The sequence below is a fragment of the Camelus bactrianus genome, chromosome 28 (genome assembly GCF_048773025.1).
Source record: "Camelus bactrianus isolate YW-2024 breed Bactrian camel chromosome 28, ASM4877302v1, whole genome shotgun sequence".
NCBI lineage: Eukaryota > Metazoa > Chordata > Mammalia > Artiodactyla > Camelidae > Camelus > Camelus bactrianus.
This window is the reverse complement of record NC_133566.1, coordinates 14,577,476-14,600,344: the sequence shown is the minus strand read 5'-3', so window position 1 is coordinate 14,600,344 and position 22,869 is coordinate 14,577,476. Positions and strand designations below refer to the sequence as shown.

At 33.8% G+C, this 22,869-nt stretch overlaps 1 protein-coding gene across 4 annotated transcripts in view; it reads right to left on the bottom strand.

The window, feature by feature from the left end:
• Positions 1-22,869, bottom strand: part of TSGA10 (testis specific 10) — a 61,262-nt gene that overhangs the window by 25,032 nt on the left and 13,361 nt on the right. For 2 of the 4 annotated variants that reach the window (XM_045519645.2, XM_010959056.3), the window contains exons 3-11: positions 19,012-19,227; positions 18,676-18,741; positions 17,508-17,675; positions 16,957-17,112; positions 13,241-13,411; positions 13,075-13,152; positions 11,981-12,132; positions 5,154-5,269; positions 2,567-2,721 (exon numbers count right to left, since the gene is read on the bottom strand). In XM_045519645.2, coding sequence (XP_045375601.1) covers positions 2,567-2,721; positions 5,154-5,269; positions 11,981-12,132; positions 13,075-13,152; positions 13,241-13,411; positions 16,957-17,112; positions 17,508-17,558 — 879 coding nt within the window. In that variant the 5' untranslated portion in view covers positions 17,559-17,675; positions 18,676-18,741; positions 19,012-19,227. Of the gene's footprint in view, positions 1-2,566; positions 2,722-5,153; positions 5,270-11,980; positions 12,133-13,074; positions 13,153-13,240; positions 13,412-16,956; positions 17,113-17,507; positions 17,676-18,675; positions 18,742-19,011; positions 19,228-22,869 lie in introns of those variants that run through there. The other 2 variants (XM_010959057.3, XM_045519646.2) reach the window with 2 other exon arrangements.

The window sequence follows — 22,869 nt, the reverse complement described above, 5'->3', positions numbered from 1 at the left end:
AAGATTCTCTAAGAACATTGTAAAGTATCCAAGGCAACAAAGTAATTGAGTAGAATCCAAAATATATACCTCGTAGTCTATTTTTCTCTTAATATGACCCTAATTGCACCATTTCTCCAACTGTTGAAATTTATGCCATCATTATCAATTTGATATTCCTCGTCCCTCAATATGTTTGTCTAATCAGAGACATAAATTCAAGTTGTTAAAAATTCAATCTAGACAGGATGGTCATAAATCTACTTAGAAAAAAAGAAACAGACTTAAAATTTTGCACATATATGGCTCAAAAATCTATAATCTTGCTATTGAGTTTTCTTTTAATTGGTAGCAAGTAGTAGAACATTTTTTCAAACTATGATTACCAGAAAAAAAATTGCACCTTATTCACTATAATGTAGACTTTTCCATAATAATTTATTTCTGTAATGTCCAGATCAAACTATAAAATTACTACTTTTCACTAAAAGGTATTGTAAATTCAGTTCTGAAATATCATTGTAGAGATCATTTCCTCTTCTGAATGTTTAACACTGTTTTTAAAAGTTATTTTTCCCTTTGTAGGATGGATGTGTTTACATTCACAATGCAATACAAAGCTCTTAATTTTGAAATGGACTTGCAACTCAATATTCCTTGTGAAGGAAAAGATAATTTTGGTACAGTTAGCAGAATGAGAGAAATGTGAAATATGAGCTATAACAGAGGGAAATGAGATTCAGAAAGATATGAATAATTTGTTTCTAAATGTTAATGTTCTTTAAAAAAATCATGTTTAACTATTCAAAAAGTGGTCGGAATATAATAAAAACGAAAATCCCACCTGCAAAAAAAACCATAAAATTTTTAAAATATTAAAAGGTATTAACTATAAAGTAGTAAGTCAGACTTTTCAACAAGTAAACCAAAATTTACTACCTCATGTACTTTGATAACTTCAATTATGCTCATGATTCCTGAATCTATTAACTTCAATTTTCTCTCCGAATCTTAAAATTCAAGAGCCTAAAAGTATTTCAACTACATGTCCGGAAGGCATGTCAGTAATCTTCCTTTCAGCTCGTTCTGCTTCCTGTGCTTCCTCCTTCATGCATAGGAACTATTCATGTGGTTCCTAAGTCAGATAGTACATCTTGCCAGTCTTACTTCCTTAACAGAGCTGTCTGTTTCTCTCACGGGTGCTGCCAACTATCCCAATACAGTCCATATCATAGTGCTCCTAACTAGTGTCCTTGTCACTATTCTCATTTCCCTACAATGCATCTTTTACATGGATTAACAAGTGCCACGATAATGTTTCAAAATAAAGATTTAGTTGTAACATTTCCTTTATATTATTTCAATGATCCTCTATATCCACGATGATAGAATCTAAACTCAACATCCCATGTAATTTTGATTTGTTGCTTATCTATTCCATCTCATCTTTTGCCTCCCTTCCTTCCCCTATATTCACCTCTTTGCATTCCATTCTCTGGACATACTAAATTATCAAGAAATCTCATGAAATTCTCTTATGAAAGCCACTGGGCTTTCATATAAGCTGCTCTACCTGTTTGGATCACCCTTCTCTAAAAGGTGGTCTAACTGCCTCGATCACTCTTTTCTCTAAATCGTTTTCTGGCTTTCCTAGTCTTCTTTCAGGGCAGTCCAGGCAGCATCACTTCCTGGAAGGCTTTCTAAATCTTCCTCCTCCACTACTCCAACCCTCAGGCTGCTGGTATGTTTCTGCCAAACTCCAATCGTACATTGTGCATTCGTCATTATGACACTTAGCACATTCTGTCATAACAGGATCTTTCACTTATCTTTCTCTGAATTATACCATAGGCCTTTGGAAGGCATGCCCACTCATTCTCGTTTCTAACACAATACTTGGTACATGTCAATAAATGTTTGTTGGATGGATGGTTGGATAAATGAATGAAGTAGTTCCCTTAGAGAGGGGAAAGAACTTATTCCAATGATGCTGCCTTTGCTTAAGACATATGTAGAAAACAGTTTAGGAATTGCCTTCAGAATCAGTTTATGAGCTAGAAACGGGGATCAGTATTTCCCTGCCTTTTTGAAAATGCTTTTTTTTGTTGTTGCTGTTTGAACAACAAAATGCAGGACAGAGATTATCGTTCAGCTTCATTCACCAGTTCCCTACGATCTACTCTCAAATGCTGAGGATGATGTAAAAATGTGCCCCTAGTTCTGCATACAATTACAAAGGCAGTTATAATGGAATAAACATATTGCCTCCCAAGGTAGCTACCTGAAAATATAAGTTCTGGTGTGCTTTTAAAAAGAAATCAGTCTCACTGTCTTTTTTTTATTATGCTTTACATTTTGATATTTGAATTACTTTTTGTTAGTGAATGTTAATCACAAATTGATGAGAAAAATCTATTTAAAAATATTAGCTAGTGAATTTGAACACATATTTCCTAAGACTATCTTGAAATATTTCAAAATCAGTTTTTTAAAGTTTCGGTTCTCTAGGGAAAAAAATTGAAAAAATCCTATTATTTTATTCAGATTCAAGTTTAAATATTTCTTTTAAACCACACTTAGAACATACTTTCATTGCCAAACTCTCTCCAAGGGATGCAATATTCTCAGATTTTTTATCCAAACATGCTTGCAGGCATTCCTTTTCTTTAGCCAGATCATTGAGGGTTGCACCAAGAATGCTGATTTCTTCCCGCTGGGCAATACTTTGTCTTGTAAAATTATCTAAATGTGTAATCATAAAGGCATTGTTTTAATCAAGATAAGTTTTTTTCCGACTTAAGCAGATTGAAGTACTTTTCAAAGTAAGTTCTCTGATATTATATTCAATGACTAAAAATAAAATACTGTATCCCACATAAAAAATGGCTTTTGTTGTTAGTGATTAAAAATGAAGATGAATCATGAATTTCTAAAGAACTTATAAAAATAAAAGCACAGAATTAGAATTAGAACAGCAAAGGAAAGCTCTATACCACAAGTTCTTAAAGCAGACTTAAATGTGTTGGAGGAGGAGAGGGTGGGTGGATGAAGTAGGTGGACTGTTCATTTTCCTCCTCTACCCCTCCCTCTAGTTTAGAATCACTGTTGTATATAAGTTGGTAACTAACAGAGATTAATAAAATATGCAATTAAGTCATCTTCCGAGTCAAATATCTTCTAATACTCTGATTTTTCTATAATAGTGTTATAAAATTTCCTAGAAAAAAATCAGCCCAGGAAGGCTGATTTGATTGGCAAGCCAACGTCAGTGTTGAAGGCCTGAGTGGTACAGAATAGTGGTTTTCAGGTTATGGTTTCTCAACCAGCACTATCAACGTCACCTGGGAACTTGTTAGAAATACAAATTCTTAGGTCCAACTCAAGATCTACTGAATTAGAAATTCTAAGTGGGCAGAACAATTTAAGAGTTAACAAGCACCCTTCAAGTTATTCTAATGTACAACGAAGCTTAAGAACCACTTGAGGAAACTGGTAAAGATACAAAAGCCCTGGTCATATCCTACTTCTAGGAGTCTGGCTCCAGTGGGCTTTAGTAGCTCTCCAGGTGAAGAAGTTTGAGCACCACTGGTCTGGAGCCCTACAAAGGAAGCTCTTTGTGACTAGACCTCTCACCAAGGGCCATCCACTGCAGCATTGAGAGGTAATCCCATATGACAACAGGGTGATCTATATAATATATCATGTCCCTTTTCCAGGCAAGCCCAAACCATGTTGTGGGTATTATGATATCTGAGTTCATTCCCATAGGCATAAAATGAACTCTGAAACAGCTCTAGTGTTTTAAAAAGATCCTCAACCCCAACATCCCACTTAAGCTACAACCCTGTTTTTCTGCTTTTTCTTTGTCTTGTCACCACAAGGCCTCAATCTTTTATTTTCAAATTTTCTATTTTCTTTGCGGGGGGCGGTAATTACGTTTGTTTATTTATTTTTGGAGCGGGGGACTGGGGATTGAGCTCAGGGCCTCTTACATGCTGGGCACGTGCTCTTGCCACTTGAGCTATACCCTCCCAGCCCTCGGCTACTCTTAATCAAACTTAAGACCTCTCCTCTCCTGCCTCTACTTCCATACTTTCCAGTCATTCCTACTCCATCTTCCACATCCAACACTATAATTCAAAGGTTTTTTGGTCAGTGTTACCAAAACCTCCAATGTGCCAAATCCAATCAATATTTTTTCATCCTCATCTTGTTTTGCTTCTCAAAAGTATCTGACAATTGATCATATCCTCCATTTTAGAACATTTTGCTCTCTTGCCTCCAAAAATGACACTCACTTCTGGGTTTTCTTCCCACTTCTTTGGCTCCTTCTTACTCACCCCTGGAATCCTCATTCTCTATATTTCCCCTGGGTGATTCCATGGTTTTAAAGTATCATTTATATCCTGATGTGTCTCAAATGTGTATCTTTAGCTTAAATTTCTCTTCTGAAATATAAACTCTTTACCTGCTTACCCTATATTTTCACATGGACTTAAAACATCCAAAAATGAGTTCCTCAATATTCCCCTTTTATATATTTTTAATATTTCCTATCTCAGTAAAAGCACCTCCATTCACCTAATGCTTATGCCAGATATTTTTGAACTGCGTAACAGCAAACCTTAAAAATATTTACTCAGTTTTAAAATAGGCTCTTTTATAGTCCTAACCAAAATTTTACTTACAGTTACAGGATTAAGTTATGACCATATTTTCATAAAGATCACTGGTAAGACACAATAATAGGAGACTTTATAAAAATAATTTTCTCTATAAATTCAAGTGATATCAAAGATATGGCCAAATATACATACACTTCCCACCAAGGGTAGTATATTTGTATATATTTAATTACAACAATTATGGGCAGGCTGTAATATAATACAAAAAAACTTGTAAATTTAAAAGTAATCATCACAAAATTACAAACTGTTGCTGACTTGTTTGGCTATTTCTTCACTGAAAAATATAAAGCCATAATCTTAGCATTTATGGTCCTAAATCTAAGTAAAAAAATTTACTTTCAAAGAAAAAATACATTTTCCCATGATTTTTTATTAAAAACTTTTAATTTAAGGGCGTATTTCCAAATTTATCTATTTTATAACTAAAGAGAAGACACTTTTTTAAAATCCAGACTTAAAAAAAGTAACATCAGGAAAAAAACTCACCAATTTTTTCATCCAAGCACATAATTTTCTCCTGAGTAAGCTGTAGCTCATATTTTTTCTTAGCAAGGTGTCGCTGAGTATCAGAAAGATCTTTTTCTGTGTTTTCATACAAAAGTCTGTAAATATTTTAATAATAAAACTAGTTCTGAAATTTTTATGTTTATCAACTTTTTAGTGTATTTTAATCTAAAAACTATTAAGGACACTACTACACATTTTTTTTCTTTTTAGTGTTTTCATTATAAAACTATTTGACAGGAGATTTGGAAAATAAAGGGTAAAAAGGGACCCACAATTCACCACTTCAACATAAGCAACTATTAGCATTTTGATGTCTACTGTTCAGTATTTTTTTGCAATGCGTATTTTAAAGTTACCATAGTCTAAATTGAAAATTAAGTCCTGATTTTTTTAACTTACACTTAATCTTTAATATTTTTCAGTCTTATATTCAGCCCTCCAAATCATCAATTTCTGGCTGAAAAACATTATATGAGCAATATACTATTTACTTTTAAGTAAACATAACCACTTAATTAAGTACTCCCCTAATATTATACATTTAGGTTCATTTCAGGTTTTCACTATTATAAATAAATCTGTAATGAACAGCAATTCGTTCAATCTATTTATTAAGTGTCCAGTATGCACCGGGCACTAGATGTTGCGGAAGCTACGGTGAACTAGGCGGGCAGTGATCCTACCCTCCTGGAGTTCCTAGTCAATAAAAAACAAGTAAACAGACTATAATTTCTGGAAATATGCCTAAAGCATTCTTCATAATAAAGACTTACTCTTCAAGTGAAAAGACTTTATTGGAGAACAACATTACTCCCACTTTACTCTTTAGAGCCTTCCTGTTTCACATAAATGGGTAAAATAAATCAAAATTATAACACTGGAAAAACACTTGTAAATATCACAGCCCACAGACACAGGCCCACAGAAGACTGAGATTTTAGTACAAGACTATAGAACATGTTCCCTTCTGTTCACCTCACCAACCCACTAACAGGGCTCCAGGAGAATCGCAGTGAATTACAACTGAAAAGGCTGAAAGAGATGGAGACGCTCATTGAAGAGGAGTACATAGGGAAGCCTAACGTCAAGAGGAGAAAGAAAAAACAGGGCAATAGAGATATCTGAAGCCTCTGGCACCTACAACAAAGACTGACCACACTTCAACTCCCAGCCAGATTAACATAAACATTCACACTAAAGGCCTGTTTACCTCAATTAACTAATATCCAATACAATATGTCTGGCTTTCAACGAAAAATTACAAGGCATACCAAAAGTCAAGCAAAAACACCATCTGAAGGATCAGAACCAGATTGAGCTATAGCACAGACATGGAAATTATCAGTCAAAACATTTTAAACAACTCAAATTAATTAGTTAAAGGCACTAACAGAAAAAATAAACATGCAGTAACAGGAGGGTAACATAAGCAGAAAGATGGAAGCTCTGAGAAAATCAAAAGAAAATGCTGAAAAGCAAAATACTGTGACAAAAATAAAGAATGCCCCAATGGGCTCATCAGTACACTGGACATGGTCAAGGATAAATTACTGAACTTAAAGATAAGTCAATAAAAAATTCCCAAACTAAAATGCAAAGAGAAAAAAGAATTTTTTGAAAAAGAACAGAATATCCAAGAACTGTGGGTATAATTGAAATACCAGGATTAAAAAGAAGAGAACAAGAGCATAAGAAATATTTGAGGTGATAATGGCTTAGAACTTGCCAAAATTAATGTACAGTATCTACATACAGAGAACTGCAAAACACTGATGAAAGAAAGTAAAGATGTAAATAAATGGAGAAATATTCCATGTTCATGTATTGAAACACTCCATATTGTTAAGATGTCAGTTCTTCCCAACTTGACCCATAGATTCAATGCAAACCCAGCTGAAATCTCAGAAAGGTCTTTTACAGATACTGACAAACTTATACAAAAGTTTACAGGGAAAGGCAGAAGACCCAGAATAGCCAATATAATATTAAAGAAGACAAAGTTGGAAGATTCACACAACCTAGTTTCAAGACTTGTTATAAAGTTATAGTAATCAAGACAGCATGGTTGGCAAAAGAGTAAACAAAATAGATTAATGGAGCAGAATGGAGAGCCAGAAACAGGCCCACATATATACAGGCAACTGATTTTTGACAAAGGAGCAAAAATAATAGAAAAAGAGCAGTCTTTCAACAAATGGTACTGAAACAATTTTAGGATATCCATATGCATATTAAGGAAATCTAGACACAGACTTTACAGTTTTCATAAAAATTAACTCATCATAGATCACTGACCTTAAGTATAAAATGCTAAACTATACAACTTCTAAAAGAAAATACAGGAGAAAAATATGTGCTCTTGGGGTTTGGTAATGAGTTTTTAAATACTACACCAAAATAAAGAAAGAAAAAGTTGGTAAGCTGAACTCTAACAAAATTTTAAATTTCTACTCTGCAAAAGACACTACAAAAAGAATAAAAAGACAAGGTATAGACTGGGAGAATATACTTGCAAAACACATATCTGATAAGAATATGATCCAAAATAATAGACAAACAAACAGCTAAAAAATAGGCAAAAGATCTAAACAGACACTTCACCCAAGATAAACAGATGGTAAATAACAATATCAAAAGATGCTCCACATCATTTGTCACTAAAGCATTGCAAATTAAAACAATGAGGTGTCACTACACACCTACTGTAATGGCTAAAATAAAAAATCTGACAATACCAAATGTTGACAAGGTTATAAAGCAGAAAGTCTCATTCATTGCTGGTAGGAATGCAAAATGGTGCTGTAACTTTGGAGGAGAAGCTGGCAGTTTCTTAAAAAGCTAAATATAGTTTTATTATACAATTCAACAGTTGTGATCCTAGGTATTTCCTAAACTGATCTGAAAACTTCTGTCCACATAAAAACCTTCACATAAAAGTTTATAGCAGCTTTATTCACAACTGCCAAGAAGTGGAAGCAACCAAGATATTCTTCAATAGATGCATGGATAAACACTGTGGTACATACATCTAATAGAATATTATTCAATAAGAAGAAGAAATGAGCTATCAAGGCATGAAAAGACATAGATGAACCTTAAATGCACATTGCTAAATGAAAGAAGCCATTCTGAGAAGGCAATTAACTATATGATTTCAAGGAAAACAATACCTCAGCCAGGTGAGCAAAATCAAAATCAACAGTGATAAATCATATTGATAGGATGTACTCATGATACCCTGGATGTATGTGTACCCTAAAATGCCACTTTACCTGTGTGACCTTTCTCTCAAAAACGTATTACTCAGTCTCCATGGAAACAACCTAAAGGTCCATTGACAAATGAATGGATAAAAAAGATGTGATATATGGAATATTACTCAGCCATAAAAAAAGAATGAAATAATGCCACTTGCAGCAACATGGATGCACCAGAGATTATCACATTAAGTGAAGTATAAGTCAGATAGAGAAAGATAAATATCATACGATGTCACTTATAAGTGGAATCTAAAGAGAAAAGATACAAATTTTATTTACAAAAACTAACTCACGGACATAGAACAAAAACTGTGGTTATTGGGGGGAGTAGGGAGGGACAGATTAGGAGTTTGAGATGAACAGATATACATTACTATACATAAAACAGATAAACAACAAGGACCTACTGTATAGCACAGAGAACTATATTCAATTTCTTTTAATGAGCTGTAATGGAAAGGAAACTGAAAAAATATATATGTATGTATGTGTATGTATAACTGAATCACTTTGCTGTACACCTGAAACTAATACTGTAAATCAATTATACTTCAATAAAAAATAAGAAAAAAACCCATATTACTCAGTCTAATCATGAGAAAACCATCAGACAAACCCCAGTTGAGATACATTCTAAAAATACCTGATCAGTACTCCTCAAAACTGTCAAGGTCACCAAAAACAAGTAAAGTCTGAGACTGTCATAGCCAAGAGAAGCCTAAGGAGACATGACAACTAAGTGTAATGTGGTGTCCTGGATGGGGTCCTGGAACAGAAAAAGGACATTAGGGAAAAACTAAGGAAATCAGAATAAATTATGGACTTTAGTTAATTATAGTGTATCAATATTGATTTATTAATTTTAACAAAGGTACCATATTAATGTAAGATGGTAATAATAGAGAAAATTGGGTGTGAGGTATGTAAGTACTCTGCTCTATCATCACAATTTTTCTGTAAATCTAAAAACTGTTCTATAATACAAAGTGTATTTTCAAAAACAATTTTATTTTCATATACAAGCAATAAACAATTAGAAAGTGAAATTCTAAAATTCCATTTACAACAGCATCAAAAAACAGAAAATACATAGGGACAAAGTTGACAAAAGAAAATGTAAGACCTATACACAAAAAAACTATAAAACATTGCTGAAGGAAATTAAGGACCTAAAGAAATGGAGAGATACTGTGTTCATGAGTGGGGATTTTTCCCCAATTCCAATCAAATTATCAAGCAGGCTTTTTTGTAGAAGCTGATTCTAAAATTAAGATAAAATGCAAAGGAACCAGAATACCCAAAACAACTTTGAGAAAGAACAAAGTTGGAGGAGTAACACTACTTAATTTGATGACTTTAAAAAAAGTAGTCAGGAGTGTTGTATTGGCATCAAGATGTATAAATAGATGTATCAAACAAAATAGTTAATCAAGAAATATACCTATACATATATGAATTGACTTTCTATTAAGGTGCAAAACAATCTAGTGTAGGAAGTTTTTGAACAATTGGATATCCATATGCAAAGAAAGTGAACTTTGGTCTACACCTTGTACTACATACAAAAATTAACTTGAATCACAGATTCAAATGTAAGAAATGTAAGATTATAGATTTAAATGTATAAAACTGCTAGAAGAAAACATGGGAGAAAAATCTCAGTGACCTTAGGCTTAACAACGACTTCTTTAAAAAAACACAAAAGTTGGACATAAATTTTTAAAACTCAGTAACTTTCACTTAATCAAAATCAAAAACATTTCCTCTTTAAAAGGCACTTAAGAAAATAAAAAGGCAAGCCACAGACTGAGAAAAAAAAATTTGCCAAACATATATGAACCTGACAAAAGAATCTATCTATAATACAGAAAGAATTTTTATGACTTAATAATACAAACAACTCAATAAAAGTGTGCAAACGTTCTGAACAGACACTAAAGAAGATATATGTATGGCACATAAGGACATAAACAGATGCTGAAAATCACTAATTATTAGAGAAGGCAAATCAAAACCATGACATGCACCTATCCGAATGGCTAAAATTATAAAGATACTGCATACCAAGTGTTGGTGAGGATATGTAACAACTGGAATACCCACACACTGCTGATGTAAACGTAAAATAAAACAGTACATCACTTTGGAAAACAGTTTAATGCTTTCTTCAAAAGTTAAACATACATTTATCATATGACTCAGTCATTCTACTCTAAAGTATTTACCCAAGAGAAATAAAAGCATTATGTCCATTCAAAGACTCATGTAAGAATGCTCATAAGTTTTGTTATAGCCCCAAATTGGAAACAACTGAAATGTTTATGTGGTATATTCATACAATGGAATACTACTTAGCAACAAAAAGGAATAAACTATTGATCATATGTGACAACATGGATAAATTTCAAAATAAGTGAATGAAAGTAGCCCTGCAAAAGAATACATACGGTATGATTTCAGTTATGTGACATTTTAGAAAATCAAGACAAGTCTCTATGACAGAAAGCAAGTAAGTGGTTGCCTGGGGAGGGGCAAGGTTAGAGGGGTATGAGGAAACTTTTGGGAGTGATGGAGAGGGCCATTATCCTGATTGTGGTGATGGTTTTACAGACATACACATATCGAAACTTATCAAACTGAACACTTTAAAAATGCAGTTTACTGTACGTATGTCAATTATACCTTAGCGATACTGAAAACAAATATACACAAAAACCCCTCAAAATTGTTATACATTTATCTGTTCGAATGTATTTTTAATAAACCACTAAAATGCTTTCAAAGAACTTCTAATAACATGCAAAAATGTTCATGACATACAATTAAGTGAAATCGGCCAAATATACAACTTAGTATAGGATGGTATCAGTTACATAAAAGCTTATATACACACAGAAGTATTCCTGGTTAGAAATAACAGCTCTATTATTATTAATAGTTTTCTCTGGGTTATGGAATCATGGGTGATTTAAATTTCCTGTATACTTTTCTCTATTTTCCAAGGCTTTCTTTGTTGTTGTTGTTCTTATTTTATTATTATTTTTATTTTACCTGAGTTTGCAATATCCTTTAAGCAGGAAAGTAAAAAATAAATGAAAGGAAAGAATTTGAGTGGGTCTCTGTCCTGACAAGTGATTCCAAGGCGTGCACCAGAGAGCCTTGAAAGACCAAAGAGGCAGGACTCTGGGAACTCATATATGAACCAAGTATTAGCTTTAGACTTAATAATTAAACAATGAAATACCAAAGTCACATATGCTCTTTACCCAGAAGGGCTTTGTAAAATCTCTTTCAGTTAAACGTTGAGGCTTTCTGCAAATACAAGATTACTAAAAGTTTGATTCCTAGTTAAGTGTGGCATTACCAGCCTATCATTGACCTTCAGGAAATCATTCAATGTGTGCTGAGGTTTCTATGATCGCTTCATAATAATCCTCTCAGAAATTAAAGTCAACAACTAATTTAATTATCATCGTAAAATACACCAGAAAAAGCAGAGCTATTATTTATAGTAAACTTTTAGTTGTTAAAGGTAATTTAGTTTACCTCAAGGAATTATTCTCTGCTTTTTGTCTGCCAAGTTCACTTTCAGTGTCCATTGCCTTTCTTGCTAGTGATTTCATTTCTTTTTCCACAGTGGTTATGGTTTCCTTCATCAAAGTCATGTTTGACATTTGCTCCATACGTTCATCATCAAGCTACACAAGCAGAGTGACAAGGTTACTGCCATCACTAAAAACATCTTAGGGATCTCCCTAAAGAGACAGCTTCTCTTTGCACAAACTGAAATGTGACAAGATTCACACGATGAGATAATTGGAGCAGATGACCACTGCGGGAGGCTGTATGGACAAGATACTGGGGAGGAGGAACCCAGACAAGCCCAGCACAGCTTTCCCATAAAGCCTATCACAGTACATGCATCTGCATTTTCAACCTGGTTCAGTTTGACTCTAGCACACATACTCTATTTGCAGGATTTCTTATTTGTTGCTCAACATTAACAAATTACACATATAATGTGGAATTATGAAAAAAAATTATTTTTCTCCTATCTACTGCTTTTTTTAACTCATTATAACAACATAATACAGATGAAGTTATAATCAATTAAATTTGGTAACAGAAAGTCAAATTCCCTTAATTCTGTTTATATAGTCATAACATCTCAAATACATACTCACAGCATCTCAAATCCCTGATTAGTAAAAAGGTGATGCTTCACAATTAAATTCATTTAAAATATATTTTTCTCATTAATTTTCAGTTCACCATAATTTTCTCTACTCAAGTTACTCTTTAGGTAGAATAAGCCAGTTTCTCTGTATTTGGCAATGTTGTCTTTAATGAAATAGGGAGATGAGAAAATTGCTAAAATCCCTGAGAATGCCTCCCTAGTGCTTTTTACAAAAACAAAAAACAAAAAAACACTTTGCAACCTAACACAAAAATGGCTTTACTCACATTTTTTAAAGGAAATAAACAATGAAAAAGTGACAATTTACACCATACATACCACCTTAAATATTGTGAAATTATAAACACAATCTTAGAAAAATAACTTCTTAGTATAGAAAAAGGGGAAAGGGGGAAGCCTCTGACAGTTTATAGCCAAAAGTGCAAAAGTGATTTTTCTTTACATTATGAACAGTACACTCCAGCTCCTCTATCCTTTGTTCCAAGTGAGCCTTCTCATTAAATGCTGTCTCTTGGGCAATCTGTTTAAAAAACAAAAACAAAACAAAGTGCCTTCAAGTCATTGCATTGTGTTTCACAAATGCTCATATAGATAAAATTCTTTCAAACCTTTAGCCTTTCCCTCAGACTATCTCGTTCTGTGGTCATTCTTCGTAAATCGGTGAAGGCCACATCTCTTTCAGTCTCTACCCGCCGGAGGATGGCATGTGCTGTTGTTGATTTGGGAGACTTACAGCTTTTCATCATTTCTCGTCGAAGTCGGGCAATTTCTTCCTGTGCCTAATATTAAAATGCACAGACAGACTTCTGTTTAACAAGCATTAGGACTTAAATAAATATAGCTATCTTACAACCAGCCAGTTAAAATGCTGGTTTTTCTCCTGTCTACTGTTTTTTTAAAAAGCATTATAACAACATACTACAGATGAATTCATAATCAATTAAATTTGGTAACAGAAAATTGAATTCCCTTAATTCTGTTTATATAGAATATATATATTCCCTATTGAGTTCTGAAGGATGAATGGGGTTTCTATTGTCTTGAAAGGAGTAAGAAGGAACATTCCAGATTAGAGGAATGGTATGAAGCAAAGGATAAAGACAGGAAAACCAGGACTTAAATGGATTAGTTATGACTAGTATAAAAGGTATGAGTGAGGGAAGTAAGGGGGAGCTAAGGCTTGAGAGCTGGATTGGACTAGAGGAGGAGTCTGAAAACTTTTTCTGTAAAGGCCAAGATAATAAATAGCTTGGGCTTTGCAGGCCATGTGAATATATGAATCTGGATGCAGCAAGATAATGATATAATTCTTTAATGAGTTTATGCAAATAAATGCAAATGATGCTCCCAAATGCAAATGAATGTCTACAAATAGAAGTTTGGTTTACAATATCTTTGCCAAATTTTTTTTAAAAACTAACTTGGAGGCAGTCAATACAAGAGAGAATGTTTCACGAAGAAATATATATGGTGTACTCCATCCATTTTGAAATATAAATTTGAATTCAGCACAATTCAGGCAGAATACTAGTTTAATAAATATTATCGTACTGTTTCTCTACAAAAATGTATATGCTATTCCCATGTGCTGGCTACTTTTACCCTGAGAGAAAGGCTCATCAATCCTAACTGACAACCCAACATACTCTTCACACACGTGTTCAGCAACATCCTCGGGTTCCGCATCTATTCTATCTGCAGATGACTTCATATCCTACTTCGCTACTTACGTCCATTGCGTTCCTTCCTCTTGATGTTGATCACTATCTATTCGACTAGTCTCTGAGTCTCAGAAGAAGGCATATCACTTCCCAAATTCCACAGCTAAGTCTTGACCAGAATCCTGGACCTCGTTTCCTGAAGTGATTTCTAAGATATCCCTGACTCAATTATAACTATTTGCTCTCACTTGAATATCATTTTGAATACCCTCTTCACTGGCTCTTTCTCTACTTGTTGAGTATGCACAGGGCTCCCATATTCTGAAAAACTGTCACTTAATCCTGCTGTCCCATTTATCAATGCACGTCTCTTCTTCCTGTGATACACCTTTTTTTTAAGTGCCATAGTCTGTACCCAGTGCCTGTTCCTTATTACCCACTCTTTCACCACAGTCTAACCTGGCTCCCAGACCCACCACTCTACAGAATTTCAACTAATGACCTCACCAAATCTAATGGCCTCTTCTCAGTTCCTGTTCTTGATATTTCGGCAATACTTGACATTGTTTTCAACACCCTCCTTGGGACTCCTTCCTTCTTGGGGCAGGTAACATTGATTTCCTGTCCTCTTTATCTCTTTCAACGGTTCCTCTATCAACTGAATAAAACTTCTCAAGAATACAGTTTGATTTCTCTGTTCTGCTATTTATAATCTTCTCATTCAGAAACCTCATCCACTTTGAGGATCAAAACTCACCTCTAAGCAGGTGACTTCTAAATCTACATATTCAGCACTTGCCTCTCTTACCACTCCAGTCCCACACTTCTTACTGCCTGATGGCAATTACCACTTGAATGTAGGACCATCATCTTCCCCTATCTCTCTGGAACCAAACACATCTTTCCCTCAAATCACCAATAACTTTCCTGTGTTTCTATTCGCACAGTTCTTCAGTCATTCAAAACGAAACTCCAGTTATTTCCATTTGTCCTTCTTTATGCTAAAATCAAATCTTGTCAAGTATTCTTTGTCAATGTCTTTTGCATCTGTCCTATCTTTATTTTCACTGACGGTACCCTAGATTAGTTCCTTAATGCCTCACGCATGGACTACCCTAACAGCCTTCTGAAGAGTCCATGGTTTCTTCCCCCTCCAATTCTCTTAAAGGAGAAATTGTTATATAAGATGACAACATAGAAAGATTATGTAAGACATAATGTAGAACTGTTACCAGGTTAAAATTGTAAAAATGTGGCTTTGGTCATATTTCTTCCACTTTAAAAAAACAGACTATCCATTTCTTATAATAAAGTGAAGCATAAACCCCTAGAGGGCCCACTGAATAGCCGCCACCATATAGCTCAAAGTTGGCAAACTATGTATAGTTCACAGGCCAAATTCAGCCTCCCTCCTGTTTTTATAGCTCTGTAAGCTGAAAATGTTTTTTTACATTTTTAAATGGTTGAAAAAAAATCAAAAATAGATAAATATTTCAAAGCAGGTAAAAATGCTGAGAAATTCAAATTTCAGTGTCCGTAAATGATACTGTAACACAGCCAGACCCATTCGTTTGTATACTATGTATGGCTGCTTTCACACCATGACAGCAGAGCTGAACAGCTGTGACAGTGATCACATGGCCTGCAGAGCCCGAGCTGCTTATTATCTTGGCCTTCACAGAACAAGTTTCCAGTCCAATCCAGCTCTCAAGCCTTAGCTCCCCCTTACTCCACTCACTCATACCTTTTATTCTAGTAATAACCGGTCCATTTAAGTACTGATTCTCCTGTCTTTATCCTTTGCTTCATACCATTCCTCTAGTCTGTAATGTTCCTTCTTACTCTTTTCGAGATAACAGAAAGGTAATCCTTCAGGACTCAAACTCCACATCATCTAGCAAAGATCTTCTTGGTTACCATAACTAAAAACATTCATCTCTTTTATTTCTTACAATATCTTCTACACCACTTACAGTAAGTAACAAAGATAAACACAAGACTTAATAATCTCCCCAACTAAACTGCAGATATAGAAAACAGTGTCTGTCTTATTATAATTTTTATCTTTTAGAGTATCAAGCCTAGAACACTGCACTTAGTAGTTGTAATTCTTAATAAAATTTGATATTTTTAAAAGAAATTATATTGGTGATATATGGGGTTTAATATTTGTTGAGTAAAGAAGCTATTTGGTATAAGGGTTACATAACCTTAAGCTAAAAATAAACTACAAATTAATTTTACTCTCTGAAACAAATTATATAGCAGTTCCTAAAGTGATTGACAGTGCATCAAAGTGATGTGTTTGTATTTTTTAACCCCCAAATCCAAATCTTTTTCCCTTGAACTCACCCCTACCCTAACATTTAGCACTTTCTCCATTTCTTATTCCAAAAATCAGACTATTTCTATGCAAGTATAACTTGATTGTTTGGGTATGCGGATAATGTGTGTGTGTGTGTGTGTGTGTGTGTGTACACACACTTATTATATTGGAAATACATTCCATTTCATTGAGAAAATCTTAAGAACAAAGGTAATTCCCAAATGTTAGTTAGATTAGTTTGACTGGCAGATTTAAACTTTCTTATAGGAAAGAATTACCTATTTCTAGAACTGAATGTTATTATTTACATATTTTGTTTGCTTATATATAAGTTTACCTGCTCATACAGAAGAAAGGTCTTATCTCTCTCAGACGTAAGAACCTTGACATTACCCTGAATTTCTGCCAAATGACGCTCATATTTTTCCAGCATACATTTGAGTTCTTCACGGTCTCTTGTGGTCTTCAAAAGCTCAACATCACAGTTTGTACCCTACAATTATTATATAAGAAATATGAAATTCTTCTTTGATATGTGTTACTAGTAGAACGGTGCTACTGATGGCAGGACACAATCTCTACTTAAGCAAATACGGTGACATAACAAAATGATGAAAAAAAGTTTAAAAATCATCTCTCTTGACAACAGCTTCATCCCAAACTGCTGCATATTTGTCTGGTCACCTCCCAACCACTACTAATGCTGGGGATGAAGAATCAACTTCAATGGTTCACCCTGACATCAAAGAGAGCTCCGTCTCCCAGCCTCCTTGATACACCAATTCATGCCAAGTTAAAATTAATTACTTCCAGACTAGGTAAATCAAAGAATAAATGTCACTGTTTGTGCAACAAACTCCAAAATATTTATAAGTTTCCAAAACCTACCCGGGTAGATGGAGATGGGCGTCTCGGGCTTTTAGATCTACTTCTGATCATCTTTCTCAATTTTTGAGCTTCACTCTTGTAGTGATCTCTGTCTGCTTCTAAAGTTTTGACAAAGGAATCAAGTCTGGAAGGAGATTTATTTTGTGCTTTTTCAGTCTCTAAAATTATCTTGCCAAGGAGGAAAAAATTAGGCCATTATTTCAAGCTAAACTATAGCACCATTTTCTAAATGAAAGTAAAAAACAAACAGGATCCTTAAAAATAACAAATTTGGTATTTTAAAAATAATTCATTAATACTTTCAAAAAAGGAGTTAGATACCTTTCTTTTCCAGCATTTTTGAATGTACACTGAATTTTTATTTCACTGAAAACATCCCTAAATTTACCCAATAATTTTGAAGAAAAATACTTAACAAATTTCAGAGAGGCCAGAAATGTCTCTTGTAACAGATCTAGTCATTAGTTCTAGAAGTGGAATTAATTTGCTTAGAGAAACTTGTATCTGTTCATAGCCTCCAAGTTTTGTTCAATAATTGTTCAATGAATGAATAACATAAATGAATGCTGGATATTTTATACCTGTATATACTTTCAAGTGCATTCCCATTCATTTTAATATATTTAGAAATATTTCTTTTACAATATTTATTTTACCAATACTTGATTGGGAAAAAAGTATAGATACATATTCAGAGAGGGTGTTTCAAATATTTTAAAGGACAAAATTAAAATGTCTAAACAGAGCAGTTTTCATTTCAAATCGTTAGACAAAGAGAAATATAACTCAGAACTAAGTAACAGAATTTGACTTAAAAATATTTATTACTAAGAGGAATGAAAGTTAATGTGTAGACAAATACATCTTATATTTTGAGAATTAAATTACTCACAGTCATCATTTTAATCAAGTAACAGCTAAGGGCAATAATAAAATCAACCAAAAGCTCTCTCCACCTCTAGGAAAGAAAGGAGTGATGATGAAATGGAGCAAGAACAGCATCGCTCTTACAAATGGGAGGACCCCTGTGCACCAGGATGATTGTAGAAAACAAACATTTTTTATTGCTCACAATATACATGAGGGCCAAAACATATACAACTGTTTGTAGTCTTACTAACAGAGTAAAAATGATTCCCTAACATATATTTATAAAAAATATACTTACAGATCTAAGCCGTTTTATTGTATCTTCCAATACAATTATATTATTTTGCTGGCAAATGTGTTCAATCTGAAAAACCACCAGAAATATTGTTACTTAGGTGTAAAATATTTAAACTAATTTAATTGGAAAGAGCATCGAAAAAGGAAGCCACTTAAAAATGGAAACATGCAAGCATGAATATTTTATGAAAGAAAAGATAATCTACTTCTTTATGTTTACCTACTTTAAAAGGTAGCAGTTCCTTTAAATTATCCATTGTATTGTCTAAAATACTCATTTATTTTATTTTCCCAAATTATCCCTTATAAACTGGAACAATAGTGGTAAATCTAATACCTTTGCTTCTTCAAGTTCCTTGTCGGCGGTATCCACCACAAAATTTTTCTCTTTTTCTAGTTGCTCTGCTAGTTGGTCAATTTTAATCAATTCTTGACAAAGATGCTCATTGTGGCTGGTTAAATCATCTACTTGACTGCTTACCACCTCCTTACTATCCAAGAGTTTCCTAGCATATTCTTCCAAGCCATGATTTGTCTGTTTGAGATCTTCAATCTGTTATAATTAGAAAGAAAATAATCACATTAAAATACTTCCTGAGCTTCCCTCTGAGGAGAACAACTAGGTGACTGGAATCAGGAAGGGAGGTTTGCTTCCCTGACAAGGAGACTTAACTATGTATCTTTTTTTACTTTCTGAATTTTGTACCATGTGACTGTATTACCTATCTGAAAAAAAACATGTTAAGTGAAAATGTGAAGGTTTATAGCTATATTTTTCAAGACAATTTACAGTTTAATAATTAAAAAATGAACTTAATTACTGCTGATTTTTTAACAAAACGATTAGAAAAATAGCCAGATATTTACATCTGCAAAATGAAACCAGTCTTGCTGGATAAAGAAGATGTGGTATATTTATACAATGGAATACTACTCAGCCATAAAAAAGAATAAAATAATGCCATTTGCAGCAACATGGATGGACCTGGAAATCGTCATTCTAAGTGAACTAAGCCAGAAAGGGAAAGAAAAATGCCATTTGATATTGCTTATATGTGGAATCTAAAAAAAAAAAGGACACAAATGAACTACTTATTTATAACTAAGATGATTGACTCCTTGAATATGTGTAAGCATATTTGACTGTCCTTTATGATTGGATTACTGCATTCTGTTGATTCTTATTTTGTGGTTGGCTTTATTCCTTTGATAGCTGTGTAAGTTTAAAAAGCTAAAGTTCTAAATTGTTCTTAGAAACAATGAACAATACATATATGTTAATTTTAAAACAGTTTTATCTTTCAATGAATTGCTCTTCCTAGAATAAATTTTACCGCCCCCTCAAAAAACAGAAACCAGTCTTGAAATTTAATTTTAATCATTAGTATCAATTAGGCATCCTTAGAACTGAATTTCTAATTATTGTTATCAAAATATGTTAACTCTTTAGAAAAGCCCTTTTGAATGCATCAGTAACTTACTTGACTAAGCTAAATACCAAATCAATCAAGTATTTGCTGACTAACGTGGAGGACCACAGTTTTCTTTCCCAGCCCACTATCAAACCATCAACGGATGAAGAAAAGGGCCTTTTCTATCACGAAGGTATCCAAATGCCTTTAAAGGAAAAAAAAAATATTAGACCCAATGAACAACGATAATATGTCAGGAACTATGTTAAATTCAAAAGATACAAAGATAGGTTAGGATCTGCCCTCAGAGAATGTACTGTTTACTTGAGAAAACACACAGTATGTTAAGTGCCGTAACAGAAGTATCTATGAGATAAAGTGGTAGCACAAAGGTCCTTTTCCATAGGACTTGTCTCTCTTTGTGTATTTAACAAAGATTTTTTGAGCACTTACTATATTCAAGGCACTGTGTTGGTACCCTGTGCAAGATGTAAAAATAAAAACAGTCTTGGTCTTTAAGAAGCATTTAAAATTGCTAAATCCCTTCTATAACTTTATTCTTAGTCCTGACATCATTCTTACTTCGCCCTTTTCAAATAACTATAGAGACAGCTCTTTCCAAGCCACCAAAATCAACAAAGTTTTCTTTAAAAATATAAACTATCTATTATTTGTCACAATATAAGGAAATATCCTAAAGGTCATGAATTATATATAACTAAGTATACTACAACGACATTTATTACACTCAAGTACACACCAAGAAGCACGATAAAAGCCATTATTTTAATCCAACTCTCACCTTAGTACTCTGTAAGTCACACTAATTTGTGAGATTTACAGGTAAAGAGTTTAAACTGTCAAATCCAGGAAACAAGAAAAATTTGAAGTATTTTTAAAAAAGCAAAAGGGAAACTGTAAATGCACTTATTTCTTTAGCTGAGTCTTTTATCACAACTAGGCTGAATTTCAGCAATTTCTCCTACTCTCTTCTTTTTTGGCCTTCTCCCATCTACAGCCAAAAATCTGTTGAAATGCAAATTTGAGGTAATTCCTGTAACCTTATGGTGCTTCATCACATTGACAATAAGATGAAAAAATACCATTTGTGATTCCAGCCCTACTGCCCTGTCCAGCCCTTTCCACCACCCCTAATATATACCTAAGCTCCAGACCTGTAAGAAACAATCTCACTAAATTCATTTAAAACCTGTATTAGGGAAGCCACTGAAAATGTTATACATATATACTTTATAAGAATCCTCTGATCTATGCTGAGAATTCTTGCTCAGGTCTCAGTTTCAGGAAAACATGTACTTCTTTTGTATACCTGGTTGGTTTTTATTCTTTGGACCATAAATTATTTAATTTGCTGCCTTTGTGTCTAGGAATTTTAAAGCGATCTGCAACACACCTCTGTAGCGACTAGTACAGAAACCATGTATAATGATTTTTGTTTGCTATTCTCATCCATGCTTTCACTAAGTTTCTTCACTTTCTCTACTTTTATTACCTATTTTCATTACTAGTATTTTTTTAACTATAGAATGTGAGATAAGCAAAATTCATCTATTTATGTCAGTTCGTCTTTGTTCATGGCTTCTACAGTGCTACTTCTCAGAGCAACAAGAGATGCTGAAAACATTTGCTAACCTTCCACTGCACCAGGAGAGGTTAAATGCATCTCCTCTCTGTGCTCCCATAAAGCTTCTCATATCATTTTATCTTAGCATTTTATAAGATGTATTATAATCATTTGTTGACTTCCCTGTCCCTTCTACTAAACTCTAAGCAACTTTAAAGGGCTAATGTCTCTAATTTCTGAATCATTTATTATATATCTAGGATATACTGCTCAAATTATTATTAAACGAATAAAATACATTGCAAATAAATAAATGAATACTCCCTTCACCTCGACATCAAGCCCTACTTTTACTCCAAGACACAAGTACTTTAAAGGGAGAGTTTAGAAAGCGTGTGGGCTTTTAGACTGAGGTAGGCAGGTTTAAGTCCTGCTGTAGTTCCTCACCAATCACTTAACCTCAGGCAATTTATCATATTTTCTTGATCCTAAGAGGTGCATCTGACTTCAGAAAAAATAAATGGAAGCCCCTTGAGTCTCATCTGTTAAATGGAGAGAGTATCTACAATTTGCAGGGTTGTGGTTAGAGTATCAGAGTTCAAGTAAATTTCTGGCAGGTAACAGGTACTCAAAACGTAGCTTTTATTTTTAAAAAGTCTTTATTTTGAAATAACAGAAAGTTGTAAACCTAGTGCAGAGGTCTCATGTGTCTTTAACCCAGTTTCCCCCAACAGTTACATCTTAAATAATTATAGTACAATATCAAACCCAGAGATTTGACATTGGTACAAAGTGTGCCTGTTGTTCTAAACCATTTCACCGCATGTGTAAACTGCTGTAACTACCTCAACAGGACACAGAACTATTCCATCACCACAAAGACTCTCCCATTACTCCTTTATAGTCACAGCCTCTCCGTACCCCCTGAACTCTTAGCAACCACTACTAATCTCTGTAATTTTGTCATTTCGAGCATGTTACATAAATAGTTATATGATACAGAAAATAGTATGTTATCTGTTGACACTGGCTTTTCACTCAGCAGAGTGCCCTGTTGTTATGTGGATCAAGTTCATTCCTTTTTATTGCAGATTAATATTCCATAATATGGACTACCACAAGTTACTTTAATCATGCACCGATTAAGGGAAGTTTTGGATGTTTCCAGTCGGGGCTATAACAAATAAAGCTGCTATGA